Genomic DNA, 21,186 nt, shown 5'->3' on the forward strand with positions numbered 1-21,186 from the left:
AAGTGTGAATGTAAAGTTCACTGAAACCATAATGGAAGTTGACCTAAAGGAGACCAAAGTTCACTTTCAGTGCCAGGAACCGTGCAAATCAGTGGCTCTCAACCAAGGGGCCGCTAGGGGACCTCAGCAATATACCAAAGGGGCCTCAAGATGGCTTAAAATTATTTAACCATTAAATGCATTAATGTTTCGGCAATCATTATTACATATTCGGGTCTTAAGCAACCCGGATCTATATCTAACATATCATCTACATACATACACATCACGATACTGAACTCACAATACGATATTAATGCGATACTCCAAGACATATAGTAAAAGGTTAAATTTTTTTTTACTGTTGATTAAAATGTTAAATTTTATATTACATTGTGGGTGTAAATGAATAGGCTTGGACTTGGTGCTGTTAACCCAATGCACCCGACAATAGACAAAAAAAAAAACGGAAAAAACACCAGACACCAGAAAAAAAATTCTGAAGCTGAAAATACAGAATTATTTTAGACGAATATGCATATATACACTCTTTCACGGACTAGATACATTTAAAATAATGTAAGCCACTTTTCACTGTTAAACATAAGACATTTGGCCCCATTGCATTATTATACATTATATATAGTTTAATATAGTACACTAAAAAACTAAAACTCATGTAGTACACTAAAACTCTGAAAACTAGCTTTTTTTCTCACACAGTAATTTTTATTTTGGGTGAACTATCCACGATACATATTGATGCATTTTTATATTGCGATATATTGTGACATGATATATTGTTACAACCCTAGTCGCAATAATATAAAATAAGGAATAAAGTAATTCAGTCATCAGAGATCAGAGAATTATTGTTCTGCAGAAAAAAATATACTTACACTGTTACACACCTCGGGTCGTTAGTGACCCTATACAATATTTGTCAAAAATAGAATGGGAAAACAGGATTTTTTTTTTCTTTCTATATTGTTTAAAATAAATTGAGGAATACTGAGAAGGTTGATGTCTAACTTTAAAACATGATCGAGGAGGAGGGTAGTGAATGACATCCCGGGTCACTAAAGACCCAAGGTATACATTTAAGGGTTAAAACACAACAAAACAAGCTTGAACATTAGCAAAACAACTAAAACTCTTTTTGCCATTTTAATTCACCCCAAATTTCTGGAATTCGAAAATGTAATTATTAAATTAAATAATAAATTGCACAGTGTACTTAAAGTGGGCTTGGTGAATGAATGATTAAACAAATTAATAAATGTTTTTACTCTTTTTTTTCTTCTTCTTTTCATACATTTGACTAATTGAACAGTAAAATTGGCTGGTGGGCAATTTTATTTTTTAAATTCTCCCCACTTTCCACCCTGGTTATCTCTTTCAGGGTTTCACACCGTTCATACTTTACCCTGCATTACTAATTCACATGGTACCTTTGTCCTGTCTAATGCCCTTCAAAGCCCTCCCATGTGAAACGTTGCTAAACTCAGTTAAAAGTGGCCTTAACATGGTGCTAAAGAAGACCTTAACTGGTTAAGTATAGTGTGAACAGTCTACAACAATATTGGGTTCTCTTCTAGGCCATCTTATAATGCTAGAACGATCATATTTAAATTAATAAAGAAGGTGATTCGAGGTGAAGTGGAATCTGAATGTGTCATGTCAGTCTGACCTTTTCATGTCAGAAATTTAAGCTTAATTTGACGAGTTTTCCCACCTGGTCCATCAAAGCTCTTACAGTGGGTGAATCAAAGAAGGGCATTTTTTCACAAAAACAAAAAAAAATCAAATAACACGTCATGAAAAAACAGGGAGATTCACCGAGACTGACTGAGACTGGGGGTATATTGAGTGTGAAGAGGTGGACATGAAGGTGTCAACCTCAGAGTCTTTTTAAGTGGTTTACTGGCTTCTCTTTCGCTCTGACTTTCCCTCTTTCATGCATTATCTTGCTCTTTATTTCCCTCTCTCTGTCTCGCTCACAAAGGATGCGACTGCCAGTAATACGCTCTTTCATCTGTGTTTTCACTGCCAGGAATGTCCCCCCCTTCCCCCCGCCTCTTTCGTTCTCATCCTCTCTTCTCCCAATCCAACCATCTCCCAAAGAAACTTAGGTGGAAATATGAATCTGATACAGCACTCTTAAAAAACTATATCAGAGATCAAAACATTTCATATTTAATGTCTTAGAAGGTGTATTGTAAGAGTGCAACTGAAAGCAACATTTGTCATGCAACTATAGTTCTTGTCATGCAACTATATCATGCAACATTTGTCATGCAACTATATAAGTTATATATTCAATAAACTTTTAAACAGGATTCATTAAATCTATAGATTTAATGAATCCTGTTTAAAAGTTTATTGAATATGTTTTGAGGCTATCATATTTGATACATCAGGCTTTTAAGACTCACATAGTATGATAAAGTGAGATTATTGCACTTATACTCAGAGGAAAAAAAATGCTACATTTTATTCAGACGCCCAAGCTGACCAATAATATTCAATTTGCTGCAGTTGATGACTTTTATATGGTCAAAATGTAAGATTTTCTGATAGGTTGTAATGTAAATCATTGATATCTTTATAACAGTATAGAAGAATATTTCCATAAAACACATAAATATCAGTTGTAACTCTATATTTTGTAATAATATGTCTTAATATGATCAAAACACTGTTTTTTATTGTGGGAGCAAAACATATAAAGCAATATGCAATACAATGATGATTGAGAGATGCAAATAAACCTTCCTCGAAAGCCTGATGTATCATATTTGATAGTTTAACATGATTTTCGAATGATGTATGGATAATGAAGAATGTGTGTGCATACAGTAATCAGCATGTGGATGTTTCTGTGTCAGTGTGTGTTTATGTCACTGTGTCAAGGTATGTCATGATTTGGGGCACAGAAGGAAACTCCTTGCAACTGTTTTTGCAAGAGTGTGGGTCTCGTGTGTGTCTATGAGGGAAGGTGTGAATGTGGGTTGACGTCCTGTGCATTGTATGCAGCATTCCTGGATGCAATATTAAAATAGGCAGGTTTTGAGCCTCTCACTTTAACTTAAATGCCACGTGCCTAATAAATATGAAGCCAGATTAATGACATAATCGCAATGCCGATTGGCTGATGGCACCACGGAAACACGCATGCACGACCCTGTTCACTATTGATTAACCGGAGCTGTGATGTGAAAGACAATATTTGATTTCCAATGTTCCAATAGTCCACTTCAGGCTTTTATTAGCCCTAAAAACAGACACTTTATAAAATATAAAGACGTATAATCAGTGCTATTTTAGTATCATTTAGATACTATTGTTTTTTTATCTTGAAATGGTTTTATTTTTTATAATTTTCTGTTGTCATTTTAATTTCTTTGTGTTTTTGTCATTTTCACTAGCTTTTTTATAGTTTTTATACATTTTAATTTAGATTTAGTTATTTTAGTATCAACTTTAAATAAAAATGAGAAACGTTGCCTTGGCAAGTTGAAATATAAATAAATATAAAGAGGTTTTTATTTTATTTTAGTTAAAATTAATTTTATTTCAAGTGACAAATGTTTTTGGTTTTAGTTTTGGTTAACTATGATTCAGTACTTACAATTGTATGTTTCTTGCAAAAAAATTATAAAATATAAAGCTACTTTTGAATGGCCATTGTTGGAAAAAGATTAGAGTCTGGCGGGCCGTGTTAATTTGGTATTAATGGACTAAGTGAATTTCCTGTTGTATTGAAATAAAGCCAATAACAATAGACTTATATCTCCTTGCCCTGCTTTCTTTCTTTCTTTCTTTCTTTCACAGTCTAAGAAAAGTCCATAAAAATGGGAACAATGTACTGTTAATATGAAGTTTATCACAGGTGTTTTAACTGTATTTTGAATTGCACATCACATTCTCAAACTCAAAAAATAATCTCTTTCTGGGTTCCTTGCATGTTTTCTATCCGTTTGTATTTAAAATGACTCTAAAACCTACATGTTCACTTGCACACATAATATCCAAATAAAGATAAATATCTCCATAGACAAAAAGCTTCTCATTCTCATTATATCTCTCTGAAACAAACCACACGCTGATAAAGAGAACATTTCTCCTTTTCTCTTCTGCACTATCGGTTCACCTAAACCACATGCTGATACAAACAAAAAAAAGCCTTCGTGTTTCTCATCTCTGCTCAGAGAAACTGCTGGAAAATATACCAAAGAATAAAAACTAAAAATAAATTCTGTATGAGAATGATCAGATCTGCAGTAAAATCGAACTCCCAATCGAAAGAGTTGAACATTATTAAGACTCTAAAAACACTTACACATTTCAGATAGAAATCATATATTTCTTAAAGGGAATTAAAATAAGAATTAGCACACATCACAAACTATTAGCAGTCATAAACCCAACTGGTACTTACCACAGCTGAAGATCAGCATAAAGCATTGCCTTATCCATACATATAGCATAACTAAAACTGAACAAAGTAAATTTACCTGTTGAAATGTACCTATAACAAAATGCCTGAGAGACTTGCACTTGTGATTGCATCTCACAGATCATACATCTTTCCAGAAATGAAGATACTATCTCACCTATATATGTATATGACTGTGAGCAAGATGTAAGCTGTGATATGTCGTAAATGATTATCTTTGATGCACCACTGATAGAGGAACATTACATAAAACTATACCGCAACTTCAGTATTTAGGTCTGAAACGCCACTGGAAATGGTGCAGGTCTACTGCAGTTATATGATTTTTCACTTTGAAAAATGTTGTAGTGAGTAAAAAAAAAAAAAATCTATATATAAAAAATTTCCATGTAAATAAAATTGCTCATTTAAAAAAATGACAACGTACACTAAATACACAAACATAATCATTTCTCTATACATTTTTAACATGCATGTTTTTGAATAATAATCTCGAGATCAAGCGGAAAAAGGATGTGCAAATATAAAAAGAAAATGAAAGTTATGTTTATAATTTCGGAATGACACGATAACTACTTTTTATTGTGCGATGTATTGTCCCAGAAAACATTGCGATGAACGATATTATTGCCATTTTAAGACCATTTTATGCCACTGAATATATAATCATAATATAACAGCATTATAAGTGTAAAAAAATTCAATATCCTAAATAACAAAACTTAAATAAATAATAAAGAAAAGAAAAGTGCAAAGTAACTAGAAAAACACACTTGCAAATGCACTTATGGAGATTTTCCCCTGTCTTTCTTTTCTGTAAAGTAAGGGTGCACACACTATTGCTGAAAACACAACCCTACTTAGCAGTCGGATGTCTGAACAGAGGCACAGATGGCTCAACAGGCCATATGCTAAAACTATTTTTTATTAGTGTGCACCATTTTGCACTGTAACGTTTATATTTGCACCAGAACAGGATTGCGGCTTTGAAATGTATTTGGACTTATTCTTCCAAACTGTCTGTAGTTGTCAGGAAAACACTATAACGCCCCCAAAGACGCCTTTTCCCACCTGTCGATGAACTGGATGCTCCATTTTATAGCCAACAAATTATGATGGCACGTGTTATTTTACTGTTTTAATAAATGCAATAGCTGTATGCAAACAAACGTTTAACGAAATAATATATGAGGAGAAGAAACGCATCCCCAAAAAAGCCATCTCAAAGATATTCGGTCAATTTAAGTTCCCCTAGTGTATGTAGCGGTTCTGTCTGTGCTTCTCTTGAAACCTCCATCATCACAGCATTCTGCACTGTAAACTATAAACCTCAAGGTTCCACTAACGGAAATCCTCGAGTTGAACACAAGAGTGCTGTGACAGGACAAAAAAAAGAAAAAGTTACCAAGAGAACGAAAGAGAGAAAAAGAGAGAACCTGGAAGCATCAAGAGCCTATAGCTTTCAAAGAAACACAATATACAGACATGCATGAGACAAACTGAGGAGTTTTGAATAGCTAATTGAATGATATCTAAATGTTAGTGCTTGCTAATAGTGATGTAACAAACTAAAAAATGTTTAAATAATCACTGACGTTTTTTTATTTTTATTTGGATTAGTAGTTTTCACTATATATGTAGCCTATATTATGAATTTTATATGTATTATTTATATAGAATATGTCCACAATTAAGGTAAAATAAATATTGTTTTTGTTTCTAAAATGAAAATGAAACATGAGTTAGTAATGAAAGGACTGGCTGCATAAAACAATTCACAAAGCAGCACAGCAACAAAAACATATTCTGTCACAGGAAAATGACAAAAGATAAGATGCTATAAGCAGAGTTAGATAAGACACTTGTGCTTATCATGGTGATTTAGTCACACGCACACACACTTACACACACACACACACACACACACACACGCACGCACGCACGAACGAACGCACATACGCACACACACACACACACACACACACACACACACGCGTGCACATCCTCACACATATTTACATTTTCTTTTCATTGCATAAATTAATAATAAGTCTTCTCTATTAGATCTTAGGACCCGAAGGCACTGGATTATTTTTTTTTACCAGTCTGAACGGAAAAGCTTTGTGAATTCAGGGGGAGAGAATATCTCTTTGATTTTCAAGTTTTTGGTACCCGAATGTACAAGTCATGATTTCAGTGTCTTTGAAGATTTAAAGACGTTTAAGAACAAGAGTGAAAAAAGGTGTGAAACTCCCCACACACACAGACACAGACACATTAAAAACGGTAAATTTTTCATATATCAATGTGCGGATGTGCTCATATATCAACTTTCATATAGCATTCAGTTTCATGAGCGTTTGGTCTATATGAAAACAGATCAGAACTGATTTTTATTTTTAATTTATGATTTCTAAACAGAAACAAGTCAACTCTTACATTTTTTAATTGATTTGACTGATGCACCGTTTTACTTGGTAACAAAGGGGGAAAACAAAACCCAAAATGTAGGTGATGGAAAATAGCATTCAAGCAAAAGCTCTGCATGCACACCTGTGTGCACACACACACACACCAATGAGTGTGCCGATACACACACACACACACACACACAGGGACTGAACGGGTGACCACAGTGCAGAAAAGTCTTGCAGCTGGTGAAGCGTTCATTGGCAGTATATTCAAAAAGTGTGCGTGTGTGTGTATGCAGTGAAAATCTAGTGCAATGCTGCAAAATGCCTCACAGACAGTGCATGTTTTCCTAATGTGTGTATAAAACCATAAAGTGCATTCGATAAAATCCACGAGTTTTCTTTCCGGTTCCGTTCATCAGATGTAGAGCAGAACAGCGATCCCGGAAGGTCGTTCTGCTCATGCCTTCCTTTCTGACTGTGACTGAAGCGCTGCCTCTCTCGGTCTAATGCTGAATAAAAACCTTTTAGGCCTTTTTATGCAGCAGAACAACAGTAAACTGTCCGCATTAAGTACAGATAACCTCTGATTCCCTTCTTAAATAATGCTAATTTGAACGACATTGAAACCTTTTAACATTAGTTTTTAATCAAAGTAAAATAAAGTATAATAAATGGTTTAAAATTACTACTAAGGACAGTCTTCACAAGACAAAAAAGGATATTTTTGAGAATATGGGTAACCAAACAGTTGATGGACCCCATTGATTTTTTCCCCCCACAGTCATAGTCAAAGTTTGGTTACCAATATTCTTCAAAATATCTTCTTTTGTGTTCAGCAGAAGAAAGAAATTCACGCAGGTTTGGAACAACTTGAGGGCGAGTAAATGATGGCCGAATGTTCATTTTTGGGTGATCTATCCCTTTAAGGACAATTCACACTGCACCGACAGATGCCGACCAACGCAGACAATCCCCAGTTTACAGTGCGTCCGACACTTCTCAGGCGTTCCCTGACCCGACATGTGGCGATTCAACAATTCAATCTGCAAAAAAACAAGCTCGGACAGACGCCAACAGACACTGACAGCGGTGACGCACTGATCCGACAAAACCCTATGAAGTGTCTGTTGCCGTCGCTCAGAGCAGTTTTAACCGACCTTTAAGATGTTTACTGCATCGGAAGGACATTTTTGGTACACACACACACACACAAAAACATATGCGCTAGCAGTTTGGACAAGCAGACATATTCCTTAGAGTTACTACTTTTCACATTTTAAAATAATAGTAAAGTCATTACAATTCTGATATAATATATGGAAATTATGCAGTGACTAAAATATAAAACAAAACAAAACTATCTTTTATTTCAGTTTCATGCCTAGATTACAGCTTCACACACTGTTATATTTGCTCTAACTTTGTGAGGTGAATCGTGGGATGTTTTTACAACAGTATTTGTTCTGCTATTGAAATGAGAAATTCCTATTTTAAAGAAATTGATAAGCATTTTAATCTGTCTTTAGCACTTTATTTTTCAGTTCTGTTCCCCATGTAATAACTAGGTACTAACCCTGAACCTTCCCCTAAATCTAACCTTAACCCATGTAGTTAGCTTTTATTAACCAGCACTTTCTTAGGCAAGTACACTGTAAGTACATGCAAGTGCACATACTGTACTGTAAAATAGCTTTCACTGGGGCAGTACCGTTTCAAAAGGTACACCGTTGGATCTTATTTACCCCTAATAAGTAAATATTAGTACCTTAGAGACTGTATGTTACATAGCCTAGTATCTTTTGAAAGGGCACCGGCCCAGTGACAGCTTTTGTAGCTTTTTTTCTTGGAGTGTATTTGTCCATCAATTAATTTTAAAATAAATCAATGTAAGAGGTGAGTTATAAACCACTCTCGGTTGTGGTTCGAATCTTGAATTCTTTAACTGTGTCTTAACAACATTTTCAATCACACAAAAACAGCTTTTTCCGCAGCCAGGGTTCTGGACAACAGCGAGAGCTTCGGCGCAGATAATGCAAGTGGATAAGATACAGCGCAGCTGACTTCAGCATGTGCTACTTGAATTGTAGCAATTTTGATGAGCAGATATTTAACCACATAAGTGATGTGGGCTGCTACGGAAAATTCAGTTTTAGGGGACTGTACAAAAAGCTTGCTTGAGAGTCATTTCTGAACGATGCCCACGACCACAAGCCTCACAAACGAACGTCATCTGATACTTTTGGGGGTCCTCCATTTTGTCCGTTTTGGTTTTCAGGATAAAGTAAACACAAATAGAGGCGGAATTAACGACCGTCTTTATTCTTTTAGCTGTTACTTCTCGTTTAAGGGTGTTGTATTCAGACCGTTTCTGAAAGTCAGATCTTATCTTGCAGTGTTCATTTCATTAAGGAGATAATCTGCACATTAAACCCTTTATCTGTCGGCTAGGCTGTATCTACAGCTGTGGTTCTAATCATAACAGCCACAAAGCACAAGATAAACTAATAATCAATTGATCTAGCCATTAATCTATATTGTGGCTTCTTCAGCCAGATACTCTTACTACTTACTTACATCAAGAATAAGTAACTGCCACTATCATCAATTTCGTGGATCTATCTACATAAATATAAAGTTCATATTTGTCTAAAATAATTTAAAAGGAATTGTTATCTTTGTTGAAAAGCACTGTACAAAATATTTGATAAATTTGTGATTAATTCAGGACAGTTTCTGAGTACAAAGGTTCTGTTATTTCAAACGCCACAATCATTTAGGACACTACATCAATTTCCAATATGATAATTCAGTTCTCGTGTCAAACCGGAATTAAGAATAAACTGAATTTAGACTAAAATGTTGTGCTTTGGGCTCAAAGGTAAATTGTGGAAATGGTGTGGCATACTTGATGTTGAATGCGTGAAAATCCCTATTACTAAACTCAGTGAGAAAGTGCAGTCACACACCCACGCTGGACTACTTCACTCACACACACACACACACACACACACACACACACACACACACACACTACAAGCTACTGTTAAAGCCAAATAAATTACTTAAGATAAATTAAAAAAAAGCAACTATGAGAAAAAATTAAGAACGAAAGAGGCTGCATGGCAAATTTCTATTAATTAGTAAAAAGTAAATGAAACTTTCTGACAAGTTTTCCTGCACACGCATTATATCAGGTCAATCAGATTACTTTAAGCACTTTTTAGGCACACACACACAGGTGTTTTATCAGGTCCTACTTCAACACCAAAGACATTTTGAATTACAAATCAAAATCCTGGTCTCAAAATCAAAGCACAGCAGACCTCCACTGCTTTCTGTATTCCAGCAAAATCCTGCATATCATCCCACTCCATCCTTCAAGATGGACCATCCGTCTCCGACTCAAGTGGCTCAAGACAAGCGCAAACCAAAGTCTTGGACTTTTCATCTACTTGCTAATATGGCGGAGCGAGTCTCGTACAACTTCAAACAACAGAGCGAAACTCCTAAAAAGGTCAATCTCAGCTGAAAGCAAAGGATATATAATCACTTTGCCCTAAACTAGGGTATGCGAAACGAAAGCACAATATGAACGCAGTGTTTCGAAACTTGTCGTTTGCGATATAAGCTGCACTAACAAAAATGAAAACCATTGCGCGCAAAGACATGAGGATGAGTCCAATGTGATGTAAACAAGCAATTGTCACACACCCACACAAACATTAGCAAAAATGCATACTTACTAGGCCAGAAACAAAACACAAATGCCTACCTCGCATCATCTTCACAGCATGTGTGAACTGCTGTCTTTTTCTCGTGAAGATGCGTCTAAATCACTCAATGTGCTTGACAGCTCTGTCTCACACGGTTAATCAAACTTCTGAACAGGTGATTCTGTCGCGGTGTGGGAGATGACAGAGAGATTAGGTGGTTTTCTGTCGGTAGGTGACGGAGAGGGAGATCATTTGTGTGTGTTTCTGTCTGAGAGTGACAGAGAGGGACAGGGCCTGTCCCTTTCAAACTGTAGGTACACCTCTCTTTCTCTCTTTCTCTCTCTCTCTCTCTTTCTCTCGCGCATGATGTGTCTACTAAAGAACTTTATGTGCTGTTTCTCTGTCCGTCTATAGGTGGACTCTGCTTTCTCTTTCTCTTTCTAATTCAGGGTTGAGCAGTTCACCTCTCTAAGCTTTTCTGCAGAGCATCATTCTCCCTGAAATCCTGAATTCCTCACTCTATCCCTCTCACCTTCCACGCCACACCGTAAAAATACAACTTATTATATTTAGTTTATTTTTTGCATAATTTTTTTAGTTTTACTTGTTCCCCAAAAGTTGAGATAACTTTTGTTTTTAGTGACCATGAAATCAAAATGGACAATTTTTTTTTTTTTTTACAGAATATTGCAGTATTTGTTATAAATGATTTATCGGTGCACAATTTCTTTTAATTCATGCGCCCTCCTAATCCTTCTTGCAGTGACATCTCTTCTATGATGATGTGTTTACTGCCGCGAGGGCGTGGCAACCTGTCACTCACATGAGATCCACCAATAGCAAACCACAACCATCCAATTAATTCCCGACGGACAAAATCAAGTCCTGCGCTCTACAGTTTTTCTTGTTTCCAGACAGTTTCAAGTCAAGTCAAGTCATCTTCATTTATATAGCGCTTTTAACAATGTAGATAGTTTCAAAGCTGCTTTACAGAGATAAACGTATAATTTAAGATAACAGATTGTTTTGGCTTTATAGCGGTTCTTGAATAATGTTATTTTCCAGCTAAAGTTAGTTTTGATTGATCTGGATATACATCAAAATAGGGAAGAAAAGACTATCACAACTTCCGTTTCATGCCGACTTTAATTTTGTCAACTCAAATACACTGGAAAAATCAATTGGACAAATACAGTTAATTAAGTTTAGTTTACTAAAATCAAAAAAAAACATTTTTATAGACACACAACAACAAACTCCCGGTTACTGTATTATCAAACCGTCCTGAATAAATAGAAACAAGGTACAAAAGCTTCCACTGGGATAGTACTCTATCAAAACTTACACTTCGGTCACTTATTTGCCCCTAAAGGGCATATTAGTATCTGTTGAAAGAGAGTGTTAAAATGCACATGCAGAATTTGAACTGCAAAGTGTTGACTTTTCTTTTGCTATTATATTTGATGAGGAAACGTTCAGAGGATGTGAGGCTGGTTGGATAGGTGGTAGATGGTATTGGTGTAAACAACCTGGTTAAGATCGTCATGTGATATTGTTGCCGCAGCGTACGCCAGAGTGTTGTTATTGCTTGTCATTATGAATCATGGTCCAACCACGCTATGAGTGTTTTCTAATCCTCCAACAGTCATACTCTAATAATCCCAGTACACTAATATGATATGAAACACACTCCGTTTTTCTATTTAGGGTTTTCAAACATTTTTATACAGTCAAATTAACTAATAAAACAATCAAAAAAGACTAATCGAATAATCAAATGTTATGGAAGCTCAGTCAGTGGATGCTTCCATAAAGGTCATATTTGAATGTAAAAACAAAACTTTCAAGGACGGAGGGAAGGGGAAAAAAGAGCGAAAGACAAAAAGATGAGATACTTACACAATGCTTGTAATCAAACACAAAGGCGGAAAGAGTTTTAAACAGCATCTTTTCACCAAAATACTCTGAGATCTTATCTCGATTCAGATGGTGCACACGCCCATAGCAGCGCCACACACACACACCTGTGCGTGTGTGTCTACGGTAGCTTTGCTCATGTTTAAACATACTGCTTTTGTGGCTGAAGTAAAAATATATGTGGATACAGGTGCATTGTGTGTGTGTGTTTAACAGGTGTAATTATGCACCGCTTTGCTACACTGATACATGGCCCCCTCCCTATAACCACAATGTAGGGGTTCTCTGATATGCAAAAAACAACATGCATAGGGGGTGAAACATGCCACTTCTCAAAGCACGCACACAAACATGAAAATAAACTACTATTGTGTTGTACTAAACAACACTAGCAGAGTGAACAGAGATACAGAGTGAACAGACAGTGAATGCTTGAGATTCTTGTACTTACTCAGATGGGATTTCTTGAGCACTGGATTTCCTAAAGAGGTGACACAAATAATAGCTAGTTAGCGGTCACGTTCCACAAACAGGGCACACTTTTTTAAACAGAGCCTGTAAATATGTTACATATAAAATCCAACATACAGTAATGGTAAAGTAGCATGAAAATTAACTAGTAGAAAATGCATCAAATGTCTGTGCTCCCTCAGACAAATTGAAATAATACAGCAATAACATTTTGACCATCTTTTTAATTGATTTGTTGTAAATTAAATTAATAATAAAAACAATTTTATATTGACCTGTGTTCTTTTTTTTAAATTGTTGCATTTGTCAAGATCAGCCTTCAACCCTGTTAAAGTTATTGAAAGAAAAATTATCAAGCAAATATTTTTCTTTAATTTAAACTAAATAAAAGTTTATCAATAACTACAAACATACATTTAATCACAAACAAGCTAGACTGTGTGACAGCTTAATTTATTGTAACAATACCCATTCTGTTTTTTTCTCCTTTTAATTGAATTTAGTATAATTTATTTAGCAGAAATTGTCTTATACATTTTTTTGTTTATTTAATGTTTATTGCTAGAAAATAACAAATAACACAAATCAGGTTTTTTTTTAAACAAGATTGCAATAATTGAAAACCTGATTGAAAAATGAATAGTTTCATTAATTTTTAGCTTAAAGTTAAAGAAGTTAATCGCCATTTTAAGCACCTCTTTTCACTAAACATTTGTTGAGTGTTAAGGCCAAGGACCTTAGTGCAGTGTTATTCCCACACCTACACACACTAAACAACAAAAACGCTAAAACACGTGAGTGTATACACTAACACATGTCATGAACACAAACTTTTATTGAAATAAAAGCACAAGAACACGTTAATCATTCACATGAAAAGCCCCCTCAACCCCCATCCCTGCCCACACACGAGCACAAACAGCAATCTCCGTTGTCTGACGTTTGACCACACTTTGAGAAAGTTCAGATTTGATGCTGTGTTGGCCGTTTCCGATGGGTATTTTTAGCAGTGTGTCTGTCTGAAGACACAGGGCAGGTACGATAAGCATCGCAGGGAAGAACACTTGGCCTCTCTCTCTTCTGTCTGTCTCTTACTCCGACCGTCTCTCTCACTCTCTCTCCCTCTTTGAAGGGCTTTGTGGCTTTTTGAAAAAGTCACTTTTGCTTATATAGCGGAACACACAAATAGGTGCGTGGCGACTTGCAGACGTACTCGGAAACAAAGACTCTCAAAGCAGGTATTTCACAACTCCGTCTCACGGTTTGCCTAATAGCAAAAAAATGACCAGTGCTGTTTTCGGTCTGAGTTTTTGGTCAATATAGGGTGCTCGATTCTGCTGATTTTCTCAAATAAAACAAGAACGTATGCGTTTTCAAGCATGTGTGCGTTTAAAGGCCCAAAAGAGCAGCGAGGTTCATCGTTTGATCACAGATTAAAGGATTCTCTGTAGTACCTGAATCATCAGTGTGATATAAGCCACCAAGGTAACAGATCTAAATGCAGTTGGATAACACAGCCAAGTCCTGATTACACTGCTTATCGCTCAATTCTGGCCAACTAGCACAGTTACTTGATCACACAGCCCTATTCCAGAACCAGAGAGAGAAAGAAAGATGTCATTTGAGACTCTTTGCCACAGTTAAAATGGATAAAAAACAATTGTTTAAAATCACACTTATTCAGAACACTGATCATTAAAATCAGTTTTACCAGTTAAATAAAAATTTACCATGATCATTAAAAAAGCATTTTTAAAAGTATGCACGTGTCTACAAATTATCAAATGTCAATTAAAAAAGTCATTATAACAAAAAATAACAAGTCTGGACACACTGAAAACATACAGATAGAGAAAACTGACATTTGGGCCTCACCCCAAATGTGATAAACGTATCACCACACCGGTCACGCTTGCACTGAACAACACTTGTCAGGTGGACATCTCCTCTTCGACACATTTAATGGGGCTACAAAATGGAACAAAAATTAATTTAACTGAGATGTTGTCGACTGTATTTTTTTTTTAAACATTGTTTTTCGCAACCCTTGCTTTGACCAAACTATCCTCAAGTCACATTTTATCATTGCAGTCCAGCGTTTTTCATGTGATTTCACCAAGAAGCTATGAAGACACTGAAGTTTTAAAGCACTGAGTGTGCAGAACTCATGAGATCGCGCTGAACAAAAACATCTGCATCATATGGATGGATTCGGATTAAACGTGTATGATTGGCCATTGTGTTCATGCTGTCAACAGACATGCCTGTGATTGGCTATTACCAAGACATGTTGTAAATATACTTTTGCCGCTCTTCACAGAGCACATGACAATACGCACAGGAGCATTTGACAGCAGCACTTATCAGCAGGTACCGAACTGAGTTGGTTCTCTGCACTTTTGGTATTTTGTATCGACATGGTGCCAAAGTACAGGTACTTTTAACAACACTAGCCCAGACAAAAGCTCCCCATCCAACTTAAAAATGGCTAAGAAATTTCTGTGTAAGCATCCAGTGTATCTTGCCTAATAGAGTTATGGGCTGGAAACAAAGAAATGGTCAGTCACTCTTGGCTACATTGAGCATGTGATGTATGTCTTTGTCTTTGCATGTCTAGTTAGCTTTTCTTCTACTTCCACTCAAAGCACACGTTGTGGGAATCTCTTCAACCACCTGGATGATGTTGGCATCCATAATGGCATCCATAATGAAAAAGGAAGGACCACTGTTGACATTTTATTGCACTAAATTTTTGACAAAGAAACAGCTTAACCCTGCTTAGCTTCAATAGGTAACCAGTCAAGAACTACAGGGTGTTAAGCTTCTGGAAACATATGGCGCTTTTCCACTGCACAGTACCAGCTCGCCTTGGCTCGCCTCACCTCGACTCGACTCGCCTCTGTTTGGTTTTCCACTGTGTAAAAGTTGTACCAGTACCTGCTTCCAGGTACTTTTTTTCGTATCACCTCCGGCGAGGTTCTAAGCGAGCCGAGGCGAGCTGAGGCGATACTAAAACGTGACGTGACACACGGGAGACTGCTGATTGGTCAGCGAGAATCGTCACTATTCACTGCGCCATCATTGCACGCGCCAGACGGAGTATCCTGAATAACCCTGGCATTTTTAAATAGTTTTGCCAGAGATTGCGTGATATACCCATTACTAATATTATGTAAAACAGCATACACTCGATTTCCTCCATTGTCCTGTGTGTGTGTGGGTAGCGGGTGTGTGTCGCGTCGCTATGACGACCACCAGGTACTATTGTGGAAGTACTATGCAATGGAAAACGGAGCGAAACGCGAGCCGAGCCGAGCTGAGCTGAGACGAGCTGAGTCGAGTCGAGCTGGTACTGGTAATGGAAAAGCGCCAATAAACTGTGAGGTGGCAGTTGTCCTCCATAACAAGAAGTCACAGAGGATCCCTGCTGCTATACAAGAGAAATCCACAAGCAACAACATCCTATAAAAAGGAAAAACGAACCCTTCCTGAGAAACTCGCTTCTAAAAAGTATTTTAAACTCAACTGGCTGCGAAAGAAAATTAATGTACATGGATAACTGTAAAGAAACATCACAGGCCATCAAAGTTATTTTAGTTTTCAGTTGACAACCATTGACATTATCATGAGTCTCAAGATTTGTCTCATCTGTAGATTCATATAAACCGCTATAAGGTAACAAGCCATATTGTCGTTGAGTGTCATTACTTTGTGGTTTCCTTTTGTCTCGTACGTCGCACCCATCTCTTCCTCTGTTCAGTCTTTAAAGTTCTTTCTCACTCCCACCTGTATAAAATCTCCCCCATGTTTAGTCAAATGTCACACTCTGCCTACGTAATCGTTGTATTCAAATATTTGCTTGGGAAGAAACTGCGAAAGAGTGTTGCAATGTGTGTGAATGCAGGTAATCTGTGTAGTGGGGTAGTGGATGTAAGCTTCTGGATCTCAAATTAGCCAATCGGCTTCTGGAAATAGATCAGGAATCCAAAGACACTCACTAAACACTAATCTTTCCTTTAATCCAGATTATGTCCATTCTTACCACACACAGAGGTATTTACAGTATTTCTGGCAAGGTTATGTGAGGGAAAGTTAGAGAAAAAGAGACAGTCAGAAAGAGGGACTGAGAGAGATAAACTGAGAAAACATTGAATGAGAAATGAGTCTTAGGGTTAGTATCACAGAGCCATCTAAGCGGTAAACATCAGAAGAGTTTGAATGAGATTTTTGCAATCAGGAGCGGAAAAGCGTGGACATGAACATTCACATTAAGATGAGGACTCTGGGTGGTTAAACCCTCAGTAATAACGTTTACACACATGGCCTAATTCTTCTGATGAAAGCGGCGTGCTTTGCTTTCTCATCAGACTTGGCAGTTATTAAAACATTCACAAAGAAAATGTAAGAGGATCAATTAAATGATTATTTGAAGACATACTGTGTAGGATAGATTCAAAAATCATGAAGGCAACGAGATACAAAAAAAGTTATCAGTAGGGTCTACAATCTTAAATATATAAAAATTTCAATTAGAACCAAAAACCATTTACATCTGTTGCTGTAGAACATTTTAAAGCCATTTAGAAATATTTATTAACTTGTTCTTTAGAAAATCATGTACAGGTCGAGTCCTAAAGGAATGTTTTTGGTCGATATCAAATTACCAATAACGATTTTAATGAACAACTATTGACCAATTTCGCTTATTTGTCACTTGCTCTCTTTGAGCTTTTGTCATTAAAATAGACTACACTACAGGGCTTTTAAATGCTTGAATCTGATTGGTTGATGAACACACACACACACACAGAAACGTTGTCAGCGCTTTGACGATTTCATCTGTAAAAATGTTTAGCAACATAAAAGCTACATGACATTTCTCACTAGCAATGTAATAACGGCGCTGTTCTTGAAAAAGATAAACTTAGAGATTCGGTAATAGACATGCTGCTGCCAAAGACTGTTGAGAGATGCACAAATTCAGGTAATTCACACACGCTTAATCTCTCTCTCTCTCTCTCTCTCTCTCTCTCTCTCTCTCTCTCTCTCTCTCTCTCTCTCTCATAACTGCATTAGTCTGCTATCAATGGTTAAAGCCTCCATTACTAGTTCTAAAATTACATTTTGGAATTGGTGACGGAGGCTTGAGATTAGATGCATAAGAAATTAGTCTTAAGGTGATGATACAACCTGACAAATGATGATAAAAACCTGACAAATGCCTTGAAATACAGTACATCTGAACAATGTCTTGAGGTGTGGTCAGGGCCGTAGCTAGAGGATCCGGGGCCCCCTGAAAAAATATTGATGTGGGCCCCCCACCACCCTCCACCAATATATTTTCTGCATGCATACTCATATATTGTTGGCGTACTGTACAATATGCATGGAGGCCCACATGTAACTAGGGTTTTCTTACAAAATAACAAAGCAGATAACAAATAAATGTAAATCAAGATTTTAATGAACACTTCATGGAGTGAAGTGAGGTGTAAAGTCATCAAAGGTTAGGCCTATAAATCAAAACAAATTAAATAATAAGAAAACCAATTTTTAAAAAAGGAACGGTAAAATAATGTTTTTATGGGTTGTAACACAGTCTCATCTCAAAACGTCACATACTGACGTGGTTTGACCATACGGCAACATACGACGAAAAGGGTACCCCTATAACGTCAATATGAGACGGTTCAGGTTATGGTTAGGTTTAGGTATGCGTTAGGGTACCGTTAGGGGGCGCTGCTGGTGCGCTTATGTCTCCGTCTCATCTTGACGTTATGGGGTACCCTTTTCGTCGTATGTTGCCGTATGGTCAAACCACGTAAGTAACAGTCTTAGGAATGTAGTCAAAGTTTTAAAAAAGATTTATCTTATTATGTATTTTAATAGAGATAATATGGAACTGGTAAAATAATATTGTTATAATATTGTATAACAGTTGTATTCGTGTTTCTTGATGTAATAAACACATCACCAGCCAGCAGGTCATATTATGCATAATGCAATGCGTCGTGTCTCGTGTCAAGTTATTTACAATAGTGAAAAGGACAGGGATTTTAATCGCGTAATCATTCAGTCGGTTGTACCGCTCGCGCCCGTTAATGAAAAGTGAAAGAAGACGGTAGTTTTCTGATTCTCAGCGAAATAACAATACAATACACTAACCTGCGTTAAAGAAGGTTTTAATTGACTGGGATCCAACAACTCTCCTGGCCTCCCTCTCCTTCTTTTCGTGGCGTTTCTGATAACCAGATTTGTATTTTCTTTTTCCCGACATTTTTCCAGTGAGTCAGTTCCACCAGATTAACGTCTTCAGGCAATGCCGCCTCAACTCTGATTGGTTCTCTTCACGAGCTGGGGCGGGGTATTTATTAATAACTAATAAATAGATCGGACTAAACCATTTTTAGGGAGGTAAGAGAAGCAGCTATTTGGAAAAAATATTTAACCAAGTTGCATGTTTTTTTGTGGTTTTCATTTTAAATCTCAGGCATACAACTAATACATATTATAATTATTCATGCAATAGTGTCCCTATAGTATAACTGCTGGATTTTGTGGGGCCCCCTGGGCAGCGGGGGCCCCTATAATTGTCACCACCTTTCACCCCACCAGCGACGGCCCTGGGTGTGGTAACCGTAGTACAAGCGGAATAATTACCCAAGGTGGTAATGCGGCCACAACGCGAAGCAAAAATAAAATTATTATTTTCTAATAATTCAACGGACCGTCGTCAATTATTCTTCTTTACTCAAGTGTTTTGAACATGTTTTATATCAGCAAAGTTCAAAAACGCATGCATTTAAGTCAGGCACGTGCAAGTGCGTTGGGTGCTTGAGCACCTGCCCCTTTGCCCCTTGGTGCCCAAAGTGCCTTTTTCTCAAAGAAAACAATTCTCTACTTTTTTTTTGTATTTAAAGGCCCTTTTGTGAATGCCTGCCTATGACAAATCTAAATATTAGTAAAATTTATGAATAATAATTTAGCCTTAAATTTTAAATAATATAAAATGATCCAGATGATGACCTTTCACCTGACGACGACGACCTAATCCGACCGACCGGGACGATTCCTCACGCAGCGCGCGCATTTTTATTTACCAGAAGATATTTTCAACACCGCGGCAGCTGGTAAGTCGTGATTCATTCACAGCGAAGGGATTTTTTGATGTTTATTTACTTATTATTATTATTTTACAAGAACGATGTGAAGAGAGCATGCAGATATGTTGTATATATTGCTGTGTGTAAGTAATACTAGCTAGTTTATTACTGTATCATAAAATAATTTTTATTGAACGAGGATTGGATCCATTTAAGATTCAACAGGCCAACATAAATACAACAGAACAAAGGTGCCTATAAACAGTGCTTTTCAGGTAAGGGTTGATACCCAACGGTACCTTTGTTTTGGTAAGGCATGTTTACCTCAATAACTGTAAAGTCATTTGTAGAGGTGTTATTGACATTATGCCAGAGATGCCTTGGTCGCTGTGTCTGCCATTGTTTGTGATGCTTTAATGTTAATAAAAAACAATTATTTTAGTAATAAAAAATAATAATTTCTATAAAATGTTTTGTTTTCCACAAATTCTGTGTTGTGAATTTTCTAGTTGTCAAATGAAGACATAAAACATTAATTGAATTGATCTTTTATATGAAATTAAACTTTTTTGTCAAACAACATGCGGCACAACTGACTTGTATACTGTTAAAATTACAACATAGAAGAAAATGTGTGATTATTCCTTAAAAAATGTATAGTTTTGATAATAATTTTTTATTATTAGTGTTAGTTTAGTAGATATCTAAATTCTACTGTACAACAGTAATATATTATCAGGTTAAACCAAACTTTTATTTGACAGGTTGTGGTGAAGACCTTTGAGTTTCTGTATGTTAATGATATAACAATATTTTTTGTAAAATGCTGATGAACTTCAGTGACTCGGCTCTGGAAATGCATTCATGTTCTCATATTGTGAGATTGCGAGCGTCACGCAGTGTGTGTGTGTGGTAAATGAAACCCTGCGTCTGTGCCCCTCATTCACACAGAGACACGCAGAACATGCAGGATTCATATTTAAATAGTCTTACTCTCGCACCCAGATGCGTTCTCAGGTACCGAAATTTGGCACCGATTGATTTAATGTGAATCGGTACTCGGTAGGTAGTACCGACATAATTCGGTCGGTGCCCTTAAAGGGGTCATGACATGGTTTTTTTATTTTTAT

The 21,186-nt window shown here is 36.6% G+C and overlaps 1 protein-coding gene across 2 annotated transcripts in view; it reads right to left on the minus strand.

The window, feature by feature from the left end:
- Nucleotides 1-21,186, minus strand: part of rorc (RAR-related orphan receptor C) — a 39,331-nt gene that overhangs the window by 10,635 nt on the left and 7,510 nt on the right. The window contains exon 2 of one of the 2 annotated variants that reach the window (XM_079626428.1): nucleotides 12,934-12,963. In XM_079626428.1, the coding sequence (XP_079482554.1) occupies nucleotides 12,934-12,963 (30 nt within the window). Of the gene's footprint in view, nucleotides 1-10,624; nucleotides 10,884-12,933; nucleotides 12,964-21,186 lie in introns of those variants that run through there. The other variant, XM_079626429.1, reaches the window with a different exon arrangement.

The sequence above is a fragment of the Phoxinus phoxinus genome (genome assembly GCF_949152265.1).
Source record: "Phoxinus phoxinus genome assembly, chromosome: 10".
Lineage (NCBI taxonomy): Eukaryota > Metazoa > Chordata > Actinopteri > Cypriniformes > Leuciscidae > Phoxinus > Phoxinus phoxinus.